We start from the raw sequence: 27,718 nt of genomic DNA on the forward strand, positions 1-27,718 counted from the left end.
AATGGCTTCTATTCCCAGCTCTGCCACCAACACGCTGGGTGACCGCAAGCAAGTCACTCAAGCTCTCTGTGCTTCAGTTTCCACAACTGTAAAATGGAGAGGATACCTACCCACCTTTGTTATATGCTCTGAAAGCTATGGACAAGAGGCCCCATATAGAAGGGTAGGTAGCAGCAGCAGCTAGGTATTCTGGCCCACTAATGAAAGAGCAGGAGATAGCGTGCCCCGCACAAGGCGCCGATGCCCCCACCCTGAGAAACCCCACCCTGTGGGTCTTCCTCCCTGAGTCACGGATGGGAGCAACACCTGCCCCTCAGGAGAAGGCTGAACTCGGTCTCCTTTGGAAAGCACAGGACATGGCCTTACCCTGACTTGATTCAGAGCCTTCACCTTCCGGTACAGAGCGGCATTGAGGTCCTGCACACTGAAGAGTGGGTCACTCCAGATCTTGCTCAGCAGGTCCCTGGAGAAGTTGCTGACGCAGTACTTGCTGAAGTCCCACTTACGCAGGATGCGGCTGGGAATGACCATCTGGGTGTTCTCGTGGCAGCACTGGCAGAAGTACTTGCCCAGGTACTCACAGTACCGCAGCCGTTTGATGTAATCTGGCAGACCGGAGAGGGAGTTGAACCTCCGCCCAGCTGGCCCAGGCCTTGCCCAGCTCGGCAGAGGGGCTCGGGCTTTGGGCTCACAGAGTCCCAGAGCTTGGGCTCCAGCCTGAGCCTCTACACTGCAGTTAAACAGCCCCAGCATGTGAGCCCGACTCAGTTGACATGGGCCAGCCGTGGGTGTTTAATTGCAGTGCAGACATACCCGAAATGGCCCCACAGACAAGGCACCTTTTTCAGCTCAGAGCAAGGCATGCTGGGGTCTGTGGTCTCCCTGCAGTCTAGGAGGCCCAGATCGGCCTATGAATCACATGTAGCCATCCCTGGCTATACAGTTAGGGCAAGCTATTGCTTCAGAGCCCCTACTGGTAACACACAGTAGGTGAATGCTGTATCAAGGCAGCTGTCTGTATGAGGCCCCCTCAGCCCAATCACCTCTGGGATTTTGATGTAAAGCAGCTTCACTACATGAACTGAAGAGGAAGGATCAGAGCAGACACTAGGGGCTCCACAGCGCGAACGCACCAATCCAAATGAGTGAAGCCACCCTCACCTACTTGACGCTGCTCAGTGATGAGACCAGGGACTTTAATACCTTCAGAGAGGCAGACTGGCCACCCCTTACCTGCCCTGCCCCGCCCCATGGCCTCCTGGGGGAACAGGCTGTTCCATCCACAGGGCATCATAGCACACAGGCTCCCCTTTTGACAGCCTGCCATGGGAAATGCTGCCAATCAGGGCAGACTCATTCACTGGGAGATGTTGGAACTCCCCGAACCCTTTTCTGCTCGGCTTATCCAGAACACCCCGTCCAGTTATGGGAGAACACTTTATCCAGCTCTCTGGAATCCAAACCCGCCGTTTGAATCCGGACTCGTCACGGAGGTGTCTTTCCTGGCATTCCACGCCGCTTACGCCTGAGGTGATCAGGCTCAGGAGCAGGGGCCGGGGTCAGGGCGCCCCACAGCTCCAAAATACATCACCGTAAATCAGATGATCTACGTATTCCGAAACAGATTCACACGTGCCCATTACATGCAGCACTGCATCACACTATGACTGGCTTCCCAATTTGGTGAGCCAGTCCCTGTCTGGCTCATGAGCCGTCCACGCCCTAGGAAGTGTGCTTGTGAGCACAGCTGCAAGCCTATCACCCATTCCTCTTCTTCAGCTACTAGCTACATGTTAGTTACAAGGCCACTTGTGAATTCAGGCTCTGTCCATTGGTAACTCCGTTCCCCACTTCTGTCTTCTTTCATTGTTCATGCCAGGCCTGAAAGCTGCACCAGCTTCCAAGGCGCCCTGCGCTGAGATCCCCACAATCCCCCAGCTCATTGGCATCTGTACCTCCCCACATTTGACTCCTCGTCTCTATTGTCCCTTCTTGTCTCACCTGCATGCAGCACCCGCCCCCCCGCACCCGCCCTTGGGGAGGCTGAGTTTCCTGTCCCGGGCAGAGTTCCAGCACTCACCGGGGTCCGTCCGGATGCCACAGCCTGCACACCGGTAATTCTGCTTGGCTACAGCCACCTTCCTCCTGCCCAGAGAGAAGACGTGTGTTGGAGCTCTCTCGTGGCTCAGCAGGGCTGCTGGGCAGAGACCACTAGGGCTTCCCCTCTCACCCAGCAGCTGATTGCCAAGTGGATCTGCTGAGACCGTAAGCTTAGAGCATGAGCTCTCGGGGCCAGGGGCTGACTTTGCTCTGTGTCTGTACAGCACCTGGCCCGTGACTGGGCGCCTAGGGGCCTCAATCATACAGATAAATAATGAGCCAGGTGGCTGGATCGGCCTTGAAGCTACCCTGTGGTTTCAGCAGGATATGGCAAAAGCTGCAAGAGCCAGTGCCCAGTTACTGGCGAGGGGGGGATGGACACATCTCCCATCTGTGTGTGTGGGGCAGGGGCTGGGCAGCACCAACTGCAACTGCCTTCACCTGCTTGCGCCCTGTGGATCCGAACGCTCCCCGCATGCCCCTCAGCTGATGAGCGAGGTGTCGGCAGCCAGTCACTCAACACCAGCCAAGAGCACAAGGCAGCTGCCAGGCAAAGGAACAGCAGTTGGCACCGGGGTGCAGGCATCAGCGACAAGTGCCAGGGAGTAGTGACATCTCCTTGGCAATGCACATACGGACAACAGCTCAGCAGGGCAGGGGGGCCCCTCTCATGCCCCCGCTATGACGCAGGCAGGGGATCTATTGTAAGTGCAGCCAGGAATGTGGGTCGCAAATGTCCTTTCAGTGCCATGTACCCTGAACACCACCAGAGTGGGGCTGGACACACAGGGCCCTGGAACAGCAGTGCTTGGGGCCATTTTGCACTGTTGGTGTGTTTTTGGAGGTCCTACAGTAATTCTATCACAGAGCAGTGAGTGCACAGTGACAAAAGGGGAAGGGCAGGTCTCATTTAACACACACACAGCGCCAGGCTTGGAGGCCTAGTGGTTAATATCGCACCAAGCAGGGCTCAATTCCCAGTCCAGGTCTGAAACAACAGGAGCTTGGAGGGGGGCAGAGACGTCATCTCACGGCAGGAGCAGCAGCCCATCCAGATGGCTGAAGTGGAGCTACTGAGCTGTGAATGGAGTGACTCGTCCAAGCCTACCCAGCTGGAAGGATGCAGAATCGGGGTGGGAAGAGGAGAAGCAGAGAGAGGGATCTTAGGGGCATGGAGAGCCTCTGTGGGACCAGAGGGGATGGGCAGCCCCAGGGCAGCCCACGCAGCTCCTTACGTTGGGGCTGGGTGAATATTGAAGATGATCTGCGGCCGAGGGGGAGCCCACTCCAGGTTCCCGCGGACCCGGATTCGGAGCTTGTAGATGTCGGCGTGCTCTCCGTCGTCAGGCGAGATGGGCAGAGAGTCCGGAATTGGCAGGAGCTGCAAGAGGCAGGTGAGAGGGTCAGACTCCGGACTTTACTGCAGAGGCCTACGCCGGTCTGCCCTGCTGGGCAACTCCAGCGCCATCCCTGGGGAAACTGCCTGTGTGCTTGTCCTGCACCCCCACCCCACCCCCAGGAATCGTAGGACTCCCAGGGGAGCTGGAGAACAATTCCCGTCCAATCCGAGTGCTCTGCTGCTGGGCTATCACGGCACGTACAGTAGCATGCTTGCTCTCCCTGCATGTCCGGAGGCCTGGTACCCCTTCTTCAGAAGTGCCGAGAGCCTCTACGGTGGCGGCGGGGGTGCAGTGCTCTGTGCTCAGCCTGGCGCTTTCACCCTGGCTGGACCTCCCCTCCCTACTCTCCTCCACACGCTTCCCATCACCCCAAGTCTCTCTGTATCCCCCATGCTGCAAGGTTGTCCCCAGACCATTATGGGGCGCCGCTCCAGCCTCTCTGTGAGCAGGGCACGCTTCATGGGCTCTCACCGAAGTGAGCAGCCGGCATGTCAGTGCTGGGGGTTCACTGGGGCATAGGCTACATTCCACAAAGCATGAAACTCTGCACTTGTCCCAAAGAGAAGGACACCCCAGAGGGGAGGCAGCAGCCACTCCAGGGGGTACCAGAGGCGTCAGGTCTCCAGGATGAGGATCACACCTGGGTTTGTAAGGGCCGAGCAGGTCTGACAGGGGCAGAGCTCACGCGGGGACAGAAACAGTTATGAGGGAGAACAGGGCAGCTTCCAGGCTGCATAGCACCCCAGAGAACCACCCTCAGCCCGGGGAAGGCAGCGGGCTCTGGAGTGACCTTCAAAGCCAGGGGGAGCAGAGCTGGGGTCATTGGGGATACGGAGCCCCTAGATCCCTGCCAGAGCAGGATGAAGTCATGTGCTAGCAGAGATGGCCGTGGGCAGTAGCACCGTGACTGACTGGGCTCTATGCTCTGGGTCTCTAGGCCCAGCTTTGACTCGGCCACTCTCAAGCTGCCGCAGCCTTTGTTGAGTACAGCGGAGGGGAGCAGACTGGCTACTCGACCCCCTGAGCAGTCTGGGTGAGCCCGGTGATGACCCGGAGCGCAGTAGCTGAGATGGCCTCTGCCCCGTGACGGATTGATTAGACGGACATCAGGGACGGCTCTTCAGCTGCACCCCCAAGGGGACTTGCTTGGGAACTAGAGAGCAGAACCACACCAGCCAGAGGACAGGAGCCCTGCAGCACAAGGACAACAGAACATGCCCCACAAGCCACCCGGAGTTAGAGAAAACCAAGCAGGTGACAGTAAACCTCCTGGCTCAGGCGGACAAGACTGTGCTGGGGCCAGTGGCTGGGGGCCAGTCTTTATGAGTAGTCAGAAAGTCAAACCCCACAATGCACTGCTGCCCAGCAGGACCACTGCTCGGCTTGGGGGTGGCAGGGCAGCGATCCGTGACACAGCGGGGATTCTGTGTAAGCCTGCGGTTCACCCACACCAGCTCCGTGGGGCAGCACTAGTGCATACAGACCTGCCATTTACACCACACACAGTGCTGCGGGGTTCTTAGAACGCCCCCGAAACCCCCTCTACTCCCATCACGGGGCCCCGCTGGCACTCAGTTGGAGATCAACTCCAGTACCCCACAACAGAGCGGTTTGGCAGGACTGGCAGTGTCTACCTCAGCAGAGGCCTAGGCACTAGAATAGTGACAGCCTGTGGGTTGGGATTGAGGGGCCTGGGCAGAGCTGGATATGGGGAGCCCAGAATGGGAGAGGCTGGGGGTCAAGACTGAGGGGCTACATGCGGTGCTGGGTTTACAATGGTTCCAGTGGCTCCATGGAGCCGGGCCCATGCTCAGAAGGGGCCCCAGCCTGCTCCGCTTCCACTGAGCCCCAAGACCCCACTGGCTTCCCCCACCCACCACTTGCTCCTCTTGACCTGCTCGCTGGCCGGCCAAGTTCTCCTCTCTGCCCTCCGGCCCCACCCCTTGCTCCTCTCAGCCCCCTGGCCGGACCCCAGTGCACCTCTGGCTCCGGGCAGTCTCTGCTTCCCACCACTTGTGTGGCCCCACCTATCTCCCTGGAGCTCAGCTGATTGAAACTGGTGCAGAAGCCTGGCCAGTCTCAGCCAGGTGGCAGGGGTGGGGCAGAAAGCCAATATGGAGGGCTTGGCTGGGCCCCTCTAGACAAGTGCATCTTGAGGGAGCCTGGCTGGGGCAGGCCCTGGCCTGGCTGATCGCGCCACTCCCGAAGGGACGGAGCGATTTCCAGCCCTGGGACCAGCCCTGGCTGCACTGCTGGCTCAGCCCAGCAGACCGTTACCTCCCAGCAGGCCGGTGAGTGCAGTCGGGAGGCAGGGTGTGGGAGAGTGGGTTGGGTGGGGGGAGTGCTGGGCTGTGAAGGGGCAGGGAAGATCTGTGTGTTGGGGCAGTAGGGAGTGGGGCTGTGGGCGGACTGGTGTTGTGTAGGGCACTGTGCATTTGTGGATGGGTCTGGCGGGGCGCTGGGCATAGTGGGTCCGGGGTGGCTCTGGCCAGAGGGAGTCGGGGGTGTTGGGTGGGGGGGCTGTGTGGCTTGGCACGGGCCTGCCCCCGAGGGGAAGGGGCATGCTGGCAGCACAGGGCTGGGCAGGCCACTGTGCATCTAGCAACTGCCGGTTTGTCAATAGTGCCCTTGCATTGGGTGGAGCGGGGCCGCCCCTGCCATGCCATGCCCCATTGCCTCTGGCTGGCCTCTCGCTCCGGGGACTGACCTCCCCAGGCCAGGCTCCATTGCCCCCATGGGGGCCCACAAACATGTTTGGCACCGGGCCCACAGAAGGTTAATCCGGCCCTGGCTACATGAGAAAGTTTGCACAGCACCTGCCCATGCTGTAGGGGCTCTAGCTGCCACTGCGGTTAGCATGGAGATCGCTCGCTTTCTAACACGTCCTCTAGCCGGTCCCAGCGGAGGGTTCAAACAGCGACAACAACAAACTCCACGATCAGCTGAGTTTCCCACGTCCCACACCGAGCCACGCGTCACCCCACCGTGGGGCAGCCACAGCCATGCTGCCCCATGCCACATGGGGGGGGGGTTCGTCCCAGCGGTTAGTACACTCAGTGACTTGCGCCCCACGCACACGCAGGCTCTCCACTCCCAACGTACCCGCCGGAGCTTTTTGGAGAGCTGCCTTTTCTTATACCACTGGCAGCGCTTAAAGAGCTTTTTGAGAGACCGTCTCGGGCCCTGCAAACCAACAGCAAACAACCCGTCAAGGCGCTGTGTGGGCAACACCCCTGGGCTGCTGGTGAAGGCCGAGGGCCACTGCTCTTGACTCTGTGCTGCTTCCAGGTGCTGATCCTTGGCTGGTCCCTAGATCTTCCCCACCATCCCTGTCCTCCTGCTCTCCCTGTTCATATACAAGGACAACAGGAGCCAGCAGAGTGCAAGGCACCCGCCTGGCAGCACTGCAGCCAACTGTGTGGAAGGGACGCAGCTCTGGGAGTACGTGAGGGACGTAATCAGTGCCTTCCCTCCTCTTTTACAGCCATGGCGAGGTGGAGACCGGCTGCAGCCCTGCATTCAGGACTGGCAGAAAGCACCAGATATGAGCTTCGTGCAAAGGATTCCCTCGCTGGTGGAGGCAGTGGGTTCTCTGTCCTCTAGACTTAAACGAATCCCCTTGATTTCACATCCAGCTTCCGTCCTCGCACACCCAAACAGCGCCCTCTATGCATCAGTGCGACTGCCCCAGCGAGGCCCCTCCCCACACACCTACCTTCTGAGGGGCATCCTGCTCTGGGACTAGCCAGTCCAGTTCAGAAGCGGCTGGGAGCTGCATCCCTTCAAACTGCTTCAGCAGGCCCATGGCCACAGCCTCCGCTGAGTTCGAATGGAGGAAGGAGTGGGATCTGCACAGCAAGAGAGAACGATCAGCACCACAACAGACGGGGCATAACCCCCCACCCCCAGCCAGGGTGCAAAGGAGATCAAAGCCTGGGTCTTCTGACTGGTGACCCTCCCAGCCCCACTTGTGAGAGTCTGCACTAACAATGACGACTCCTCTTGGAAGATATTGTCTCAAACTACATACAGGAATCACTTGTCCCACGCTGCTACCTCTGGGGTGGGACGCACACAGGGCCCAGCAATTTGGGACAGGGCATCAAAGAAACTGCAGGGGAGTTGGGAGGTGGAATGGAACGAACGAAGTTGGAATCCGGACAAGACATGGGAGAACACACAGTATAAAGTGACGTGATCTTTGCCAGCAGGGCCTAGTTTTACTTGGCATCTGACAGTCAGAGGTGGCCCTGCCACCAGCCCTCTGGAAAGCTGCCAGAGATTAACAGACCAAAGAGATTTCCAAGGGACTGTGATGACCCATCCTCCACCTCAGCTGGGAATAGTAATGAGGCAGCAGATTGCTCAGTCTCCTAGGGAGGAGGAATGCCTTCAGCCACTCAATAGTGCCTCCTCTGGCCAGTTTAGGAGTAGCATTGATGGGGAGTCCTGTCCAGCTCCTAGTTGTAAGGATGGTGACTGCAACACAGGACTTCAAGTAAGACGACAGGAATGGTGTGGTGGGAGATTGGGATGAATCTCAGGTCTGACTGGGAGCCTGGTGGGGAATGTATGTGTCCCCATCACCTTGGGCTGCTTTCCTAATTCACTGTGGTTCCTGTTCCCAGCCCCTTCTCCTTCCGCTAACCATTAGCTTATAGAGGAGTCAGTGGCAGAAGAGGCCTATTCGTGTAGAATCTAATTCATGCCCAACCCATGCAGGATCGGTCCCTCATGCAGGGATTCCCAAACCCCTCAGCATTCAACTTAAGTTTCCATTTGCCCAGCTTCCCCACAGGACTGTCCCCAAAGCTGAGCATACTGAGCCCAGGCGAGGATCAAAGGCTCACACTCTGGGGGGGGGGGGGGAGATGGACGGGAATGGATGGGACGTACATGGATTCCGAGGAGAGGAAAGACTTCCTGCTAGACGCTGCATCCCGCCTGATGTCCGCATCTGCATCAAGAACAGAGAGGGCGGAGCAGAGAGTTACTCCTATTTTAAACAAAGGCTAAGTAGTTTTGCATTAAAAACCATCACACGGTTGTAAAAGCATGTGAGCTACAGCACCTATTTCTACCAGGGACAATAAGCAGCAGCTAGAAAGTCACCTGGTCAATCTACTGGGGAGAGAGAAGAACCTGTGGCTGTGAGATGAAACTACAGTGGGGTTAGAGTGGAAATGTTACGGTCTGTACAGGGCACACACTAGCTACCAGCGATTACAGAACTTAGAGAAATCCACACACATACAAACTTGGGGCTAGAAGGGCAGGACACTGGGGTTAGTTATGAAATTTAGTAGCTTATTAGGTTTTTTGAACAGCATTAACACTGCAAGGGACTGGCGATGGGACACAGGCCATTCACTGCTATTGTTCTGGTTCAAATCCAGCCCGGATTGTACGCCGATGGCTTGTCAGCAGCCCATTGGCGTGAGTTGGAGGCCTGAGTTCATCTCCCAGTGGACACAGGTCAATGTCAAAAGAACCACGTGGCAGTGGTCAGCAGCCTTGCTGGCCACCCTCTGCTGAGGCACCCAGGATCAAACAGGCCACAAAGAAGGATCAGTTTCCTCCCTACAGGGGAGGAACTTAAATCCAGGTGTAGCATCTGTGCATATTGCTACCACACTGCTCACACTGCCCTCTTCCAGATTTCTAATAAATACTGACCATGGACCCATAGCTGGGCTGGGCTACACCACAGCTAACCCTTGGCCAGGATAACAGTTGACCACTTATCCCTACTTTTTGCTATCTGTCCATATGCCAGTCCTGATCTATGGTGGCATTTCGCTGCTCATCCCCGGACCTTCTCTAGTGAGGGACTTTGTCAAAGACGAGCTGAGAGCCCATAATAATGATGACCACGGTTCTCTTTTATTCAAGGTTCAGTTCACGTGCTCAAAGAATTCTAGGAGCTGGTCTGGCTGCCACCATACAACAGTGTTTAAACATGGTGGAACGTGGTCACTAGACGCAGTGTCTCTCCCGACACAGCCACTCAGCAATTCAGTCTCCTTGCTTTCGCAGCTTTGCGGGGTTACACTGAACTGGGAAGTGAATGCAGCAGAACTCCTCTGGGGTTTGCCCCCAGCCCCAAGAAGGGGGCTGGTGAAACATCTTGACACTAAAGATCAAATTCAGCCCTAAGGTAAATGGGTACGATTCCCACCAGTCATGAGAATAATCCTGCTTACACCCAGACTGGATTTGGTCCCGTTATCCCTGGAAACCCAAGTCAGCCTTAAAAACAATGTTGACTTCTGCATCTCCTGTCTGTATTGTCCTGCCAAGCCCACGAGCCGCATGAGGCATGACTTGGCTAGGGAGGCTTGGACTGCCCTATGGGTGGAAACTTGAGTTTTAACACCAAAGAATTTACAGAAAAGGGGAGAAAATATCATAGATCAAGGCAGGAAAGAGGCCAACCCGCAAAATCCATAGGGACCCCATCGAGGAGGGTAAGAGGAGACCTAGAGAGGCAGCTGGGTCTGGTTAATGGGTGTGTAGTTGTTGGTTCGGCTCTCAACTCCTCTTCCCCCATTAGGCTGGATACTGAAATATGGGAGCTGCTTGCTGATTGCTGCCGGACTCGTCAGTTTCAGTCCCAGCTCTGAAGGAGGGAGCAGGGAGGCACAGCAGAGGGGCAGCACATCCTGGTAGGGAAACTCAAGAGTGACCAGCACTGGAATCTTTTCAGCAGGGAAGGTGGGATTCTCCATGGGACAGTCCTTGGGAAGGGAAAGGGTGTGAGGCTTTCCAAAGGATCAGGACAGTTGTTTGTATAACCAGAGGGTACGACAACAAAGGCCCTGATCACAAATACTCACAACCTAAGAAACAGGAGTGCATCTCAAGAGGTGTTAAATGCTGGGCTAAATCGTAAGTGTCTCCTTCAAGTATCTTTCTGGACTTGAGTCAACAGAGAGTCCGGGATAGAGGATTAGCCATAAGTGGGAGTCAGACCTTTAGCACCAGGCAGTTACCAGTCTGATACCCGCTGCAAGCAGCAGGTGCACTCAGGACTAGGAAACCCATGTTATCTACAACCTGGTACAACCGAAGGTTTGCAGCTACAGAGAGAGAGGAAGTGGCCTCCCCACACAGCAAAATTGCTGCCCGAATGGGAAAGGAAACCAGCCTCTCTCGGTCCTTATGGAATGGCTCAGAGATCCCAGGCTAAAACAGACCCAAGCAAACAGGGGGCGCACACATTCAGCATTGTCTGAGCATTGTAGGGCGAGCACATGCAGCGAGGGTGAGCAGCGTTCAGCAGGCATCTCGCGGGAGGATTCAAATCTGAACCCCACCTCCCCAGCAGGCTGAGGTGCCAGAACTAGGACCCCTCTGCCCTCTCTCCCCACTCCAAATACGGTATCTTCCAACCTAGGTGTTTCCTATTCAAATATGACATGCTTTGGACACTGCCACCCAAAATGCCTCTTTTTTGAGATGGGGCGACCAAATCTGCATGCAGTGTTCAAGATGTGGGAATAGTATGGATTTACAGAGAGACAATATCCCTTTCTTAATGATTCTATCCCTTTCTTAATGAGTCCCAGCATTCTGTTCACCTTTTTTGACTGCTGCTGCACATTGAGTGGATGTTTTCAGAGAACTATCCATAATGACTCCAAGATCTCTCTCGAGTGGTAACAGCTAATTTAGACCCCATCATTTTATACGTGTAGTTGGGATTATGCTTTCCAATGTGCATTACTTTGCATTTATCAACATTGAATTTCATCTGCCATTTTGTTGCCCAGTCACCCAGTTTTGTGAGATCCTTTTGTAGCTCTTCACAGTCTGCTTTGGACTTAACTTTCTTGGTAGTTTTGTATCATCTGCAAATTTTGCCACCTCACTGTTTACCCCTTTTTCCAAATCATTTATGAATACGTTGAATAGTACTGAACCCAGTACAGACCCCTGGGGGACACTACTATTTACCTCTCTCCATTCTGAAAACAGACCATTTATTCCTATCCTTTGTTTCCTATCTTTTAACCAGTTACCAATCCACGAGAGAACCTTCCCTCTTATCCCAGGACTGCTTACTTTGCTTAAGAGCCTTTGGTGAGGGACCTTGTCAAAGACTTTCTGAAGATCTAAGTACGCTATACACACTGGATCCCCCTTGTCCACATGCTTTTTGACACCCCCAAAGTATTCTAGTAGATTGGTGAGGCATGATTTCCCTTTACAAAAGCCATGTTGACTCTTCCCCAACAAATCATGTTCATCTGTGTCTGACAATTAAGTTCTTTACTATAGTTTCAACCAGTTTTCCTGGTACTGAAGTCAGGCTTACCGGCCTGTAATTGCCAGGATCACCTCTGGAGCCTTTTTAAAAAACTGGCGTCACATTAGCTATTCTCCAGTCATCTGGTACAGAAGCGGATTTAAATGATAGGTTGCATACCACAGTTCAAGGCTACAGAGGGTGTCAGCCTTTCACTAGTGCTACATTGGCGGAGAAAAGCTCTTGGGATAGTACCGTCACTTTAAAAGCAAGGCCCCAGCGCATGAAGAGTCTGGCGCCTTGGCGCCTGCGTCCCTAGAGAAGGCTTTTAACACCTCTGATCAACAGAGCTATTGTCTTGGAATCGCAGCGGGCTGGGAGCTGTAGGGAAGCTACATTTTAAAGGACAGCTAGTCTCTATGCAGTAGAGTGTTCTAGTCTCCTCTCTCGGGTTACAGTAGTTATGTGGCCAGTGCTTTACCTTTAATGGCTGCAGCACTTTTAAACTGAACCACTGCTCTGCTGTTTCACTTGCCAGGCCAGACACACCTCTGTTGATGTTCTAGGTACATCGTAAGGTGGCAACACAGAGCCTGGGCAAGCAGCCAAGCAACTGAGACCTTTGCTACATTTTTCCCACTTGTCTGCCATCCACTACATGCATCGCCAGCTCCTTTCCCTTTCCCGCTCAGATGACATTATTGATTGTTCCCAGAGGCCCCTGCATGGAGAGCGTGCAGAGAAATTCTAGAGAGCAGCTGACAAGGAGCCAGCCACCTGTACAGAGCCCTGGGACGGGAAATAGCAAAAGCACAGTAGCTGGTGGATTGAGCTGGGGGCTGGTGGTTTGGTGTCCGGGCTGCAGCCTACCGGCTTGTTGCAGCGTGAACTCAGTTTTAGCCGCAGCTTTTGAGCCTCTGTTCGCCCTGTGGGCCCATGACGGGCCCAGGCGAGGCCCACGGACAAGCGCACACACACACAGACACGCACGCGGCGCAGTGCGCTCTGGGCTACTACCTGAAAACAAGGAAGCCATTGACACGGACAGGCCGTTCTTGGACATTTGAATCAGGTTAGATCCATCGTTACCATCTGCATAATATGGTGATGACAAAACATTTCGCTTCAGTGCTCGGCCCGGCCATAGAAAAAGGGTATCAACACAGAGACAAGAGAGCAGAGCCTGCTGGCACCCTTTGGGAGACATCCAGGGACAGCATTCAAACACCCTCCTCGGACTGCAATATCAAGTCAAACCTCTGAGCTGCAGGGGGCCAAACCGGGGTTATGCTATCCACACCCATGAAGAGAGGAGCAGGAAGATGGAGGGTGTCCATCGCAGGGGTCTTTGAACCTCCCAGTCCATCCACCATTGTCCCAGGTGAAGACTGGAGAGTGCTTGGTTAATGCACCTTTAAAGTCAGCCAGAAGGGGCACTGCTGAGCAACAAGGAGTGTCTATCCTGACCAGTGCAGGAGGGAGGTGAGGGACAGGGTTCAAGGCCAGCTCTCCTGCAGAATAGGCACTGACTGTGGGTGCTCCAGCCCTGGAACACCCATGGAGAGAAAAATTGTGCTGCTCAGCAGCACCCACCGGCAGCCAAGCTCCCCCCACCTCCCAGTGCCTCTCACCTGCTGGCGGCCCGCGAAACAACTCCTCCCCGCCGCCAACAGCTGTTTTGCGGTGTGTAGGAATCTCCGGGAGGGAGGGGGAGGAGTGGGGACGGGGCGCACTCAGGGGAGGAGGCAGGGAAAAGGCGGGACAGGGCAGAGCAGCGGCAGCGACTTGGGGGAAGGGGTGGAGTGGGGGCAGTGAGTGGGGTTGGGGGGAGGGCGGGGTCGAACACCCCCCAGCTAGAGGGGAAGTCGGCGCCTGTGTCCTGCAGGGAGCACTCTGGGCCATGGGAGCCAGCCTGACTGTGTGTGGGCAAAGTACCTTGGAGGTCAGGGTCTGTACACAGCCCATTGCCCCTGCTACAGAAAGACGGAGTTTAAGAACGGTAGCAGACAGTCCCCAGACTGACTCGTCCAGTCCGTGGCTGGGTCGAGTGGGAAGAGCAGGACAGCGCAGGTGGGCATTCAAATCCTTTAGCTCCCCAACCTCAGCCTGACCGTTCCCAGCCCGGAGGATTTTACCCATGAAAGGGATCTCTCATAGGAAGCCAGCGACACAGCAAACGAGGGGCTTGTTAAGACGCTAATAGAGCTCCCAGAGGCAAATCCTTCAGCCTTTATGTGCGCACAAGCCCACCTACCCAAAGGGAATCAGTTTACTGCAGTCCAGGGGTGGAATCTGGGGTCCCAGCTCAACTCACAGTTCAGCGTTACTCGAGAATGGCAATCTCTAAATGCAAAGGGACGTGCTCCTCCCCACTGACTTCAGCACAGTTACCCCAAGGAGGAGATTGGCCCCAAATCTCCATCTGGTACAGCTGCCCCATCTTACCTCTTATCTCGTACTCCTCCACGTCCTCCGCTGAGCCTGAGTCAGACAGCCACATGGAGTCACGGGAGCTGAACTGGGACTCGCTGTCTGTAGCCACGAAGCCTGGAGGGGTAAAAGGCAGAAGGTCTGAAAGAGCCCCAAAGTCAGCAGAGGTAATTTAAGTGCGACACTGAGGACTGACAGAGGAGTTGGCTAGGGCGGGTAGTGCTGGGTGACGGGGGTGCCAGCACGGACCCAGAATTAAGCTATGTCCTACACTTTGACACCACCATGGTGTGTACATGATAAATACCCAGACAGACCCAGTGACAGCAAGCCCTCCACACTAGAGTCACCATCTATTCAGAGCTAGTGTAATGTGAATTCTCACAGCCCCCTGGTGCCTGATTCCTGTCTGTCCCTGCGATGGTGTAACGAGCCCCTGCTCTCCCCAGCCTGGCCCCCAAAGCAGCACTCACTGTCTGAGCCCACCTCCCGGTAGGCAGGGAGCACGTGTTTCTTGCGGATCTGCTGGCGCCGGATGCGAATCTTCTGCTTGAGCTCCTGGATCTCCTTATCACTCTCCTCTTCCTCCTCCTCCAGCCGCCGGTTCATCACATTGCATTTCATCAGCTCGATGGCAGCGATCAGTGATTCAGAGATGCTGAAGTGAGCGTTTTCCTGGTAGGCAGAGGCCAAACCATTGCAAGAGAGCCGGGAAGTTGAGGTTCTCCGCAATGCAGCATTACAACATCCCCTACACCCCACAGTAGAGAACCTACCTGTAGAGAAGGCTATCTGGGATTTCCCACAGTAGAGGAAGACTTCTCTAATAGGCGCCGACTCCATGGATGCTCCAGGGTTGGAGCACCCATGGGAGGAAAATATAGTGGATGCTGAGCACCCACCGGGAGCCCCCCTAACAGCCCCCCAGCACCTCCGGCGGGCCCCACCAATTAGCGCCTCCCCCCCCCTCCCAGTGCCTCCTGCCCACCGCGATCAGCTGTTTCATGGCATGCAGGAGTCGCGAGGGGGGAGGAGCAAGGGCATGGCGCACTTGGAGGAGGGAGAGGGCAGGAAGAGGTAGGGCGGGGCATTGGGGGAAGGGGTGTATTGGGGGCGGGACCTGGGGCAGAGCCAGGGGTTGAGCACCCCACAAGCACATTGGAAAGTTGGCACCTCTGACTTCACTTCCTAATGAACCCAAGGAATCCATCCCCTCCAGTCAGGCCAGAAGCCTTCTTGAGTCCATAGCCCTGTGCACATGGAGTGCCCTGTTGTAATACTCTGCCTTCACCTGGTGTTTTCTGAGTGCTTCTTACTAGGACAGAGGTTCTCAAACTGGGGGGCAGGCCCCGCTCTGGGGGCACGGAATGTATTTTGGGGGAGCGTGAGAAGCTTTAGGGGACCAAAAAAAAAAACCCCCAAAACACCTTACTCTGAACATTTTACCCACAGCAACAAATAACTAGCAAAGTGGATTCCTCCAGACAGGTCAGGTCCTCAGATGGTGCCATGCATTTGATTCTGGATGGCACGATGCATTTGGACGGATTTCGGTTACGCTTGCACAGCATTATACAAGTCGCGGCTGACTGTACGGTGCATGTATTTAATTGTGACCATCGATCTCAATCAGCTTTGCTTTTGCTCCTCTCACAGTGAATCACTGGCGCGGTTTCAATCAATGCCTCGCTGTTCGTAATATTTACTGAGAGCTGCATGTTGATTTTTTTTTTTTTTAATTGGTATATGTACTGGTGTGCCGGGCGGGGGGGGTAAACTATTACACACACAAAGAAGGCGGGGGCGCGATCCAATACTCTTGAGAACCACTGTGCTAGGAGCTCGGCTGGATCCAGACAGGAAGGAGACAGCTCAAGATGGTCACCTATCAGACCCCACTTCAGAGTTCTTGAGGGATGATGCCAGAACTATTCTCTCTGACAACTCTGGCTCGACCCCCATAGCTCATGGGAGCGGTCTGACTGGGGACCCAAGCCCACCAACGCAGAGAGAAGCCTACTGGAGAACAAAGAGTCCTGACTGGCTTTCAAAGGACTCTCTCGGGGGCAAAGGGAAAATCCAGACCGAGACACACTCGGACACATGAAGCTGGAAGGGTGTCTGAAGAAGCTAGGCCTGCCTGGGTCGCCATTACAGGATGGTAGGACGTTAGGGGTGACAGATGTGTGTCGGGTATTTTTAAATCCTTTTCTCTGTCTCTCATGTTGTATTCCAACTAAGAAAAAACACTTGGTCTTAAGGAGGCTGGGGTCACTCTCATGGTCACAGGTGCCCAGCACAAAGAAAGGCAAGAGCGTGAAACCCAGCTGGGCCTTCAGGGCAGTTGGTATATGCAGGGCCCTGTGAGCGAGTCCCAGTCTAAGAGGGGGATTCCTCCCTGGGACAGGCGAGAGGGCTAGAGGCCCATGACGGAAGCTGGGTGCACTCAGGAATGAGAAAGGGGATAGAGATGCAGCTAGCCCTGCCACTGTGACAGCCCCACTCTCCAAAGTTCCACCATCTGCGGGTCACACAGCACCCAAAGAGAGCAGCTGGCTTTGGTTTTTCCCAACTCAACACTAGTTGCAGATTGTGGCTCTGCACAGTTAAACAGCAGAGGATCACATCAGCCAGGGAACATTATGGGGCTTATAGAGAGGAGCGTCACTGTTCCTTACCTGCACTCGGAGGGTAAAACGCTCTGTGATCCTTACACCTGAACCCCACCACTTCCCAACTGCCTAAGGTTGGAGCAAACAGCGGACTGACTTCAGGGAAGACAGCAGCGGAGGGAGCCCCAGCAAGCTGCGATAAGCTCACGCTGCACGGTAGCCCCGAGCGATCAACACCAAAGAGCAAACTGAAGTGTGAAAGTAGACCGGCGAGTTCTCTGCGCAGCTCTAAGGCTGGAAATGCTACGGCACTAACATTGGCTTTTCGGTAGGGCTGCTAGCCAGTGGAACCGGAGTCACTGACCCAGCAACCAAGGAACACATATCCCCCTGCATCACTCCCCTGCTATCTCCTACCTTCTCCAGGTCTGCACAGCTGCCGAAGTCCTGCTCAGACAGGTAACTGATTAGGGACTGTCCTTCCGAGGGTCTTCGGAACATCCCTTCCCCCGAACTCAGGTACTGGCCAGCATCTAGGAAAGCAAAAGAGAAGAAAATGAAGCAGGGGCATTTTGCAAACCCACAATGCTAAAGAGTCAGAGATCAGAGCAGGCACGATTCCATTACATGGCCCCAGGGAGCCCAGGGACATGGGGCGTCATACTGGCCTTAACACAGGTACTGCCAGACTAGATGACGCGTGGCTGGAGCCAGTCGAGCATCCAGCCCCCGAGAGTGACCACCCTCAGAGTATTCAGAGGAAGGGGCAAGATCCCCACAGTAGGCAGATTGCGGAGGGACAGCTGATCCCAAAGTCTCATCCTAATCCCTACTAGTGAGAGATCACAGCTGCTTACCTTGGGCCACTCAACTCTCCTCCCCAGCCCCTACCAGCCACTCTTAGATTTAGAGAGACGCAGAGATTTCAGAGCACTGGCCTCACGCACAAGACACCACGCTCGTGAGCAAATCCCCACGTGTGCACAGTCAAAAGCTGTCCCGCAAACGTACAAGGACTGAGCACCCGAACCCAGCCGTATTGGTGGTTAACCCTTTCTGCTCACCCCCTGCTCAACTCACCGTACTCCATGTAGAGGGAGCTGGGTGTGCTCACTTCGCTGCTCTGGGTGGAACCAGAGACATGACCCATCATCCTTGAGGCGTCACCCTGGGATTCTTTAAGAGAGACAAGAGCAAAGATGCTCGTCAATAGCAGAAGGGTCCATCCGGGTGATTAACCCCAGCCCCCCGGGACACAGTGGAAGGGAGCAAATGGGACGTCACAAGAACATACCATAAAAAAAATATAAAATAGAAAAGGAATAAAAGTGGGGAGAAAAGAGTTAAGTCAGCTGGTCTCCAGGGAGAAAGGGGGCACAGAGCTATGCTGTATCCAGGTCAGTTCCAGGAGGGGGCAGTCCTGGGGCGAGGGACTTCAGGCAGCTAAAATGCAAATTGGCAGACCCACAGGCAGCAATTACCAGCTTGGCAGGATTCATCTCCAAGAGCTGCTCCTCCCTTGGATCGGCAGCTCCTCCAGCACGCAACAGGGCCGCCAGAGAGGGTCAATGGGACAGCGTGCAAGAGCCTGGGAAGTGCAGAGTTCATTTGTTCCGCCAGCTAATGTGGCAGGGGACAGGGGCAGAACTACAAAGGATGCCCTGCTCTCTTGCACCTGTGGTGGCAGGGCTGGGAAATTAACTGAGCCTGTTTGGAGCACACTGCGCCTCCCAGCCTTCAGCAGCACTCCCTCTGACAGAGAGGTACCCCCAGATGGTCCTGCTGGGCCACAGGGCGAGTGACCAGGGTAAGAGCAATGGGATCCTGGGGACTCTGCAGTCCTGGAGGATGCCTAGGACAACGTTGGGGGGGGGGGGGAAATCAGCAGAAGGAGGTGATCTCCAACTCCCTCTAGCCTCTGATTATAGCTGGGGAGAATGGAGTCTTCCATGCACATTGGAGTCCCTGACTTTGCAGCAGCCAGGGCTTAAGGACTCCGACCGCTGCACTTGGCAGAGCAGGGAAGGGATGTGAAGGTGACCTACACGTGGTGCACCCGGCGCCCCACCCTCCGCACACACATGTGAAGCAATTCACGTCCTCACAGGGGCAGAGCTCTTTGAGGGATTGCCTCTAGCCAGCCTAATCAGACGTGAACACCTGTGGGAGGCTGCAGCACCATGAGCCAGCCCCTGGGATTGGATGGGCTGCTGCAGAGACCAAATGACTTGAGGACTGATTGATCTCAGAACGGAAGCCCTCGGCTGTTGCTGGCATGAAAATGATGACTGAACACACACAAGGGAACAGGGGAGAGCAATGGGACTGACATGTGTGATGTGGAACATGCAATAGCTCCAGGCACTGGGAACACGGAAGGGACCACTGGTGTCAACTCAACCAGCAGAGCAGCTCGCACTGCCGCACAAGCAGCTGCTGGGCAAGCTCCCCCACATGCTGCCCGGTAAGCACACTTTAACCCCTGGTGTGAGGGAGCTCAGTCTCCAGAGACTGATCGGCGCCAGCTGGGAAGTAGCTGCCAGGAACTGGGCTGAGACCAAATCATTTCCCTGAGGCCACAAAACAGCTTTCAGGTGATCAGACCTGACCTGGATGGGGTTTGAACCAGTGCTCTCGGGGAAGAAGCTCCACATCTCATTGCAGATCCCGAGAACTCAGCAGACCACCCCTGCTCAAGCACAAGGTTCCAAGAACTCATCTGCCACAGAGCAAAGAACCTCCAAAAACTGGCACAGAAACAGCCTCAGGGCCACTGCCTGGCCCAGTGCATGGAACCGATCTCCAAACCCAAGGGGGGCTGCCAGTTCTCGGAGCAGCAGCAGCGTAACTGGACGCCGACTCACCGGTGGCGCCTCCTGCTGGTTCATCTCTGGGAATTAGCTCACCAGCCTCCGGAGCGCCCTCTTCAGGCCAGTGTCTCGCCTTGCTGCTGGCTCCCGTGTCCCTCCCAGGACCCTGGTGCCCCTTTCACTGGGTGCTGCCCCCTGGCAGTACCCCACAGTTCTGGGTCCTCCCCTCCCAGGGGAACCCCCCACCCACTATCCCTACCTCGCCTCAGTCATAGGCTCCTGCCAGTCACCAGCTAGACCCCGCGCCCTGGGGCAGACTGCAGTATGAGCCACTCATCACAGGCAAGGTTGGGTTTGGACCTGCTGCCTCTGCCTACCCGTGGCTGCCCCTTGCAACCCCCGTACCTAATAGACCTTCCCAGGCCTGCAGCCTGGGGCTTTCCTAGGCCAGAGCTCCCCGGCTCCCTTGGCCTTTCCCTAGCCCTGCTCCAAACTAGGTCCTCTATTCAGGTCTCTGCAGCCAGGTCCCTCCCTCTCAGAGCTAGAGAGAGAGTGCTCTTCTGCTCCTGGCTTCCCTGGCTTTTATAAGGCCTGCTGGGTCTGTTTGGGGCGTGGCCCCCAGCTGCAGCTGCTCTGCCAATCAGCCCAGCTCTTCCCCTGCCCCAGCCCTCTCCCAGGGCTGTCTTAAACCACTCTGGGCCCAAGCCGGTGTCCACCCCGCTACAAGCAGCGCCACTAAACAGCAAGCTGAGGCAGGTCTTCTGAGAGCCCACAGCAGCCAGGCACCTTAACCTGCCAGCTCCATGGAGAGCAAGAGGTGCAGCAAGCAAAGTTGGGAGGGGACAGAATCTTGCAGAGATTCCGTGGGAACAGCTGGCCCGGCCTGGTGCATCTGCCAGTACGCCCCACCTGGGACACCTTTGCAGACTGCTCGGATACTATCCTCAGTATTTCTAGCCAAGGAACTCACAGGGCTTTGTAAACATTAACGGTTCAAGCCTTCCTATGTCCCAGAAGGAATTATCCCCATTTTACGGAGGGGAAGGCGACCCGAAGCATACAGGTGAGTGGCCTGGTTTGCCGAGATACTGAGCACCTGCAACTCTGTGTAAGTCAGGTCATAAAACAACTTTTCCTAGTTCATGCAGCAAATCCGAGCCCAGAATAGAACTCAAGTGTCTGATCTGAGCACTACACCACAGCTGTAAGCAGAGTGCTTGGTACTGAGAGCACCACGTCCCCGGGAAATGCTGCTCGCAGCTCGGCTAATCCGATATCCTTCCACTGGACGCTATTCAGCAGTATGGGCCATCCCTCCCTACCTCTTAGCCCCGCACAAGGCGTACGATCTAGCCTGGTTTCCAAAGCGAAGGGGAGAGGATAGGAGCCAATCCAGGGGCTTATCGGAAAACGCCACACAGTGCCATGCAGGGAAGCCAGGGGCAATTCCTGGTCCAGCATGTTGTTGGCCTCAAACCAAGCAGGGATCCTCATTTAGGTCTCATGCATAAACCTGGGGCTCCCTCAAAGTGACTTGGAGAAGGAGAGGGGAAGGAGCCATCAGCGACTTGGGGAAGGAGAGGCTTTTCTAAGTTGACACCAATGTGATAATGGAAATCCTGAACTCAGTGCAATGATCACTGATGAGGGGGTGTCTACTGGCTCCCAAACCTGCCACTGGATCTTCTATTATAATGGTGATATCCCTGAGGCCTCCTGGGCAGACAGCAAGGAGGAAGAGGAGAGCATTACGGAAAGAAGAGAAAACAGAGAGAGAGAGAGAGAGAGACTGGTTACTCACCAAGACAGGAGCCCCATTTTCTACCTGAAGGCAGCACCTCAGCCCTGAAGGGGCATCCCCTTGGGAACCAGCCTGGCCTCCCAGTACCCACCCACAGAGGCCCCAAAAGGCCCAGCACTCACCCACACAATGGGGAGCTGTTCAGGGAACGTATGCACCCAGTCTATTCTCCCAACTGAACGAGACGAGGGTTCTACCGTTACAACACAGGGCTGTCCCTGCATTCTGGGACCCAGTCCCCAGCCAGGCCCTATTTGTAGTCCGAATGAGACCCTGGAGAGAAGGTTCAGGGAGTCCCTCTGGAAGCGGCTAGGCTAGCACCATAGTCTTAGCGAGGCAGAGAGAGATGGGTAAGCCAACACCTTCTGCCAGCTGACCAAGGGAAGTGAAGCTAGACACCAAGGCAGGCTGGACGTTCAGGGCTGGGTCCCAGAGCTCTGCTGGGGGAGGTAGGAGGCTTCCCTCTCCGTCTCTGGGAGTGCAGAGAGCTCTCTGTGCAATGGATAAGCCAAAGGGCAGAGGCCGGACTTCCCCAGCTAGCTGCACATGCAATCCCTCCTTGCCTATTCCAGGCATCGCCCAAGGCCAGTCCAGCAGCTAACTTCAGGTCCCCAGGCTCCACTGGAAGAGAACATTGCAAGGCCTTTAATTAGCTCGTTCCCTTCCTCCTCGCCCAGTGCTCATATCACCCCTTAACGGTGCACAAAACCGATGGTGATGCCCACTGAACTCTCACCCCGAGATCAACGTCCCACCCACCGAATCCCTCCCTAAATGCCGCCCCACCATTACCAGGAGTTTTCCCAGAGGCCACGTTGGTATCGGAGTGCGAGCGTGCATGGCTTCTCTTGAGGATCCCCTGGGGGGTTGATGTCTGCCCCTCTGAAAAGCTGGACCTGCGCAAGAGGCTCATCCCCCTGCTGCCGCTGCTCGCACCCTGGTCCTCCAAGGAGGAGATGGACTCCGGCTTCTGGGAGCTGCTGGATGAGAACAGGTTGGAGCTGCTGCTCTTGTTGCTGTTGGTGGCATTAGTGCTGGTGCTGCTCTGGCTGCTACAGGCCCGGCCCGGTCGCCCCAGGTTCCCAATAGCCAGATACTCCGGCCCATCGTTGGCGTCGCTCTGGGCGTCGTCCTGGCTACCCGCCCAGGGGTCCTCGCTCTGGCTGGTCACGGTGCTGGTGCTCATCTCGCTGACCGAAGAGAAGGAGTCTCTGGGGGAGGTAACACTGAGCTGGGGGAGGCCAGGTGGGCCCTGAGGGGACCTGTCCTCAGGCAGCAAGAGGGATACGTTGTACAGGGCATTTTCCAGAGGCGGGCTCGTGCTGCTGCACACGGAGGAGCTTGCTGGTCTCCTGTCTGGACAGAGGCAGGAGGGAGAGGTCACACACAAGTGCACCACAGCCCAGATGAGGGCAACGAGCACTTGGCTCAACACACTAACAAACCCAGCGCAGGAAGGCCCGGCCAAGGAATCGCTGGTTTTATTAAAAATCCCTTCCTCCCCACCACTCCCATTGGTCTCCCAGGCATGTGTTGGAAGCTGAAAACCAAGGCCCATGTCCTCACTGAAGCTTAATTTCCATCCAGTGCACTGGGGTGTTATTGCAGGGTTGCTCAGGAAGGCTGGGACACACAGGAACGCTGGTTTACTGTTGTTGGTTGGTGCAAGAGGGCCAGGCACAAAACCTACCATTTATTCTGTGGTACTTTTGGGAAGTCCTGGCATGCATATGCACACCCTGGTGTGTTATTGTCAATTGTTTGGACAGGCAGGGCTCTGTGTGGCCACAGGAGCGTAACTTATCGTTAATAAATTAATCTATTAAAACACTAGAATATAAGAGACTAATTCCTGCTAGGTAACAGGTAAAAAAAAAACAAAAAAAAAACCAGCTTAAGATTTAAAGTTGAAATGCAAGAAACCTATGGACTAAGGCCTGTCAGATATTTAGCTTAGCCAAATTAGGCTTTACGATAAATTAGCCATATTATAAAGATACATTAGCATAAGTAAGTTAATAATAAATGTGCTGAGCTTGTGTCTATGTTTGTATGCTGAGGTTCTGAATAATAACTGCTGAGTTTGGATGATCCCGACTAGAAGAGATCAGTAGACACCACGAGATGACCCTTGGTAGCCAAAGTGAACTGTTAGAGATTTCCTTAAGATAACTGCATGTTACTATGGTGATAAGGGGACATAAATGTTACTAAGTTGAAAGAGGAACTATCCAAGTGGCCTATCACGTGACAAGTCCCCCAGTATTATTAGGGTGACAGTCCCAAAGATGGACATAAGGGGTTTTAACCCTCATGCATATTAATAAGTTTTGGTGGGCATATGCATAACTTCTTATCAGTATAAGCTGGCAGATGGCTGGAGGTCAGTTTCCTGACCCTCCACAGGAGCCGGACACTCCACCATTCTTCAGGCTTCCAGAAGGAGAAGCGACTGTTATTGGGAATGTAGGGGCTGGACGTGGTTTTCGCTAACCATTGCAATCTATGCACAGTTATGTTAATTGGGCTGTTCTATCTGAGAGATCCTTGTTCCCTCCATGCTTCTCAGATCTCCAACAATGATGCAACCCCACCTGGTGGTGTTAGCCCTAATGTTTCAAATGCTGGAGGAGCCATGGAGCTCCGACTTTTGTCTAACACTAGAGTTTAAAAGGGGTTATCAATATTAGTCAATCCCATAACCAATCAACACTACCGTAGTTTACAGTAGGATTGCTCAGGAAGCCTGAGTGACACGCACATGTTATTACAGGACTGCAGGGCCTGGCTTTTGAGAAAAGATCGATCCTGAACTATGCACTCTGCAAACAGACCCTGTATAAAAGAGAGTGGGTCACATTCTGAGCTTCCCACGTGCAGCAGGAACACAGAACCCCCACTCCTATTACCTGACATGCTGGTGGAGGCTGGTTGGTGCAGACTGGAGAAGGATCCGAAGTACCTGTGTTGTGTATAGTCCATAGGAGGGATACACACAGAACCAGGAAGGGCTGTCAGGCTTTGACTCTTCGTCACAGGCAATGGGGCCTCACTCCTTCTGAGAAACTGAACAGATGCAGCACTGTTAATAAACCAGAGCTACAGTGTTAAGTGACAAAGGGAAGTGGACTCAGAGCCCTGAAAGCCACAACTGTTGAGTCAAAGAGGAATCAACGAGGAGTGCCCAGCATGAGTGCCTGTTACTAAACGGGGAGGACAGCTGCAGCTCTGGTGTCAGGTGGGATGCTGCCAGCTCTCTACGATAGGGTGAAAAAGCCATAGTAAAACAGGGAACCAGCCCATTGTTCTCAATTAAGCAGCAGGCTCCCATGTGGAAACTACCAGGCTCTCAGTGTGATGATCCAGGGCCAGCGGAGGGACCTGACGCACACACAGCCATCAATCCTGCTGTTCCATCCAGCAGAGAGAACACAGCCACAGTTTATTAAACAGTCACCAGGACTTCTCATCTGGAGACCTCAAAGCTCTCTGCAGAGAACACGGGGGGGTAGGGGGGAAGACGACCTGTTCACCCTGTTGTACAGATGGGGAAACTAGTAAAGGGGTGAAGTGACCAGCACAAGGCCACAAAGGAAGTCAGTGGCAGCAGAGGCACAAATAAAACCCAGCTCTCCTGGCTCCGGAACGCTTCTTCTCCCCAACAGACTGTATACTTCAGTCCATTGGTGTCCTCCCAGTGGCAGTCCTGGTTCCTGTTACTATGCCCCGATTTGAACATGTAACACACATCACATTCCACCTGTAATCCCTAGGAAACCCACACACCTAGAACTTCAAGGCTCTTTTCAGAGAATTGACTGGTTCCTACCACCCCCCACTAAAATGTGGCTCTTGGAAGCCAATCAAAACAGGACATGGCCCAGTGTGTGCCCTGAATGTCCAACTCCATTAAACAAAGACAGCCCCATGCCCACTGCATCCCATCTTTAACATCACACAGGCATCATTGGCAGAGAAGCCAGCTCCTAATCAGCTGTTTCCCATTTCTCTTCTCGCCCCTTCTGCGAAGAACCCCAGCCAAGGAGTAAAAGCCTCCTCCAAGGGGCTGCGTGCGCTCTGCGTGAGACACTGTGCGGGGGAGTCACCATTCACCAAGGAGAGACGGACACAAAGCAGGGGCTCTTCTCACCATGGACGTGTCAATCTGAGCCAGAAGTCTGGGGTTGTTCTGTTCCACAGCCTCCAGGCACTGTAACATGGCTGTGACGTGGGCATCACTGAGCAGGAAGGCAGCGTCTGGAAGGAAGTGGCAGCTGAAGGTTGGTCACGCTGGTGAGATTCATGGCACCCCGCTGCTGCCCTTGGCAGACAGGGATTTGTGGTGTGATGCAAAGGGGACTATGCAATTATTTAATACATGACACTGGAGACAACCTCCCAGTCCCTCCCTGAGCCAGAGCCTTGGCCAGCTCCGTTGCGGCAAGACAGAACAATTGCAGAACAGTCTCTCTGCTGCCATGCTAGCTAGGATAAGATGACAATCATCTGGGCATAATCATTTGGGATCAGGAAGATCATGGGCCCACCTCATGGCCACGGCTGTCCTAGTATCTATTATCAACAGGCCAGGGATTCTCTCACATGGCTGAACAAGAAGTAGGCAGGGCTGGGCACTGCCGGGTCAGTCAGGTTCTCAGAGAGTACCTGGAAAGTGCCGTAAGCCGGCTGAAGTCCATGGAAAAAGGGCCAGTGGCGGACATAAAGCCCACTGATATCCATTGGAAAGGTGTCAGTGACTAAGCTGGTACCCAGGGGTCAGGGTCAGAGTCCCTGGAAAAGGCCGCACTCCAGATCCAGTGGCCAATCCTGAACTGGGATCTTCCTGTTTGAGGCTATTGTTATGCCAAAGCCTTTTGGTTCCTTTCTTTGAATTAGAGCTGGTGGGAAACAGTTTTCCTGTCCTGCCAGAATTTATCATTTAAAACCATTTTCCCCTCTCAAATTGGGATGAAAAGTCAAAAAGTCTCCAATTTTTGCAAACCAAAAATCTGAAAAAAATGTGGATCAGGTCACACCGTTCCATTTTCTACCTTTATTTTAAAGCACGTCCCCCCGCAAATAAAAGTTAAAATTCTAAACAAGTCATTTTGAGTCAAAAATGAAATTTTTTGTTTAGAAAATGTCAAAATGGGATCCTGACAATTCTGACCAATGCTTGAAATGGGCAACTCACCGAAACTGACCCTTTCCCGTGAAGAGTTTGGGTTCTGACGCATCGGTATTTTCCAACAAAAAAGCTTTCCATCAAATACTTCCCAGCCAGCTCTAATTTCAACCTAGACAGACACAGGGCGGCTCAGGAACAAAACCAGACCTTGTATCCCTGCTGCCCCCACCTGCTTAGAGGCGGGACCTGGCATTGGACATTGCCAGAAACGGGCTCCTAGACTGCAAGGACCACTGGACAGATCCCAAGCAGTGCTATAAGGAATCTTAATCCACCCCCAAATTACTCGTTATGGAATCCCTCACATCCTGGCATCCTCTGGGCTACAGAATTTCCTACCCTCCCCCATCCCAGCATTCTATGTGCTACCGAAGCCTGTGTCCCTGGCTGGAGAGAAGGGCATGCCTAGATGTTCTCATGGGGGGAAGGAGATTGTCTCCACGGTGCTGTTTACCTGTGTAGAATTTCCTGATGTACTGTCTGTTCTCAAGCAGCGGTTTCAGCTGTGCGGAGAGGCAGTGGAACTGCAGACTGTGCTGTAGCCACAGCTCTGCTATGGCTCGACGACTTACACCATCTGCGTTTGGCTGGCCATTCTCATGCAGGCTGATGAACTGGAAATGGACACCACACACAAGTCAAGTCAGACAGAGACTAGTGGGCTCACGAGAGCAATGCACCAGTGTCTGCTAAACCTGGAAAGCCAATCTTAGGTTCAGTAGTGGACACTGGGCCATCCAGCAACTTCCTATCACCAGGCATTGACTGACGGCATACAGTTGTCTTGCAGCAGCACTGTAACCATCCACTCTTGACAGACGGGGGGAGCTATTGACCAAGCCAGCACATTTACAAGGGAAACAGCTGCACTGGGAGGGAATTGCGCAACAAAGGTCAATAAGAACAGCCAGGCTGGGTCAGACCAATGGTTCATCTAGCCCAGTGTCCTGTTTTCCAACAGTGGCCAATGCCAGGGGCTCCATTCAGAGGGAATGAACAGAACAGTCAATTGAGTGATCCATCTCGTCATCCACTCCCAGCTTCTGGCCAACAGAGGCTAGGGACACTCAGAGTATGTTGTTCCATCCCTGCCCATCCTGGCTAATAAACATTGATGGACCTTTCTTCC

At 54.5% G+C, this 27,718-nt stretch overlaps 1 protein-coding gene across 5 annotated transcripts in view; it reads right to left on the minus strand.

Moving 5' to 3' along the window:
* Positions 1-27,718, minus strand: part of RUBCN (rubicon autophagy regulator) — a 59,528-nt gene that overhangs the window by 10,569 nt on the left and 21,241 nt on the right. Inside the window, exons 1-16 of one of the 5 annotated variants that reach the window (XM_073359101.2) lie at positions 27,044-27,130; positions 26,596-26,698; positions 25,552-25,658; positions 24,311-24,467; positions 22,194-22,757; positions 21,272-21,316; positions 17,871-17,966; positions 17,208-17,323; positions 14,652-14,853; positions 14,194-14,295; positions 12,766-12,840; positions 8,397-8,457; positions 7,216-7,348; positions 3,336-3,481; positions 2,081-2,145; positions 367-605 (exon numbers count right to left, since the gene is read on the minus strand). In XM_073359101.2, coding sequence (XP_073215202.2) covers positions 367-605; positions 2,081-2,145; positions 3,336-3,481; positions 7,216-7,348; positions 8,397-8,457; positions 12,766-12,840; positions 14,194-14,295; positions 14,652-14,853; positions 17,208-17,323; positions 17,871-17,966; positions 21,272-21,316; positions 22,194-22,757; positions 24,311-24,467; positions 25,552-25,658; positions 26,596-26,638 — 2,151 coding nt within the window. In that variant the 5' untranslated portion in view covers positions 26,639-26,698; positions 27,044-27,130. Of the gene's footprint in view, positions 1-366; positions 606-2,080; positions 2,146-3,335; positions 3,482-7,215; positions 7,349-8,396; positions 8,458-12,765; positions 12,841-14,193; positions 14,296-14,651; positions 14,854-17,207; positions 17,324-17,870; positions 17,967-21,271; positions 21,317-22,193; positions 22,758-24,310; positions 24,484-25,551; positions 25,659-26,595; positions 26,699-27,043; positions 27,204-27,718 lie in introns of those variants that run through there. The other 4 variants (XM_073359100.2, XM_073359097.2, XM_073359098.2 and 1 more) reach the window with 4 other exon arrangements.

The sequence above is a fragment of the Lepidochelys kempii genome, chromosome 9 (genome assembly GCF_965140285.1).
Source record: "Lepidochelys kempii isolate rLepKem1 chromosome 9, rLepKem1.hap1, whole genome shotgun sequence".
NCBI classification, from domain to species: Eukaryota; Metazoa; Chordata; order Testudines; family Cheloniidae; genus Lepidochelys; species Lepidochelys kempii.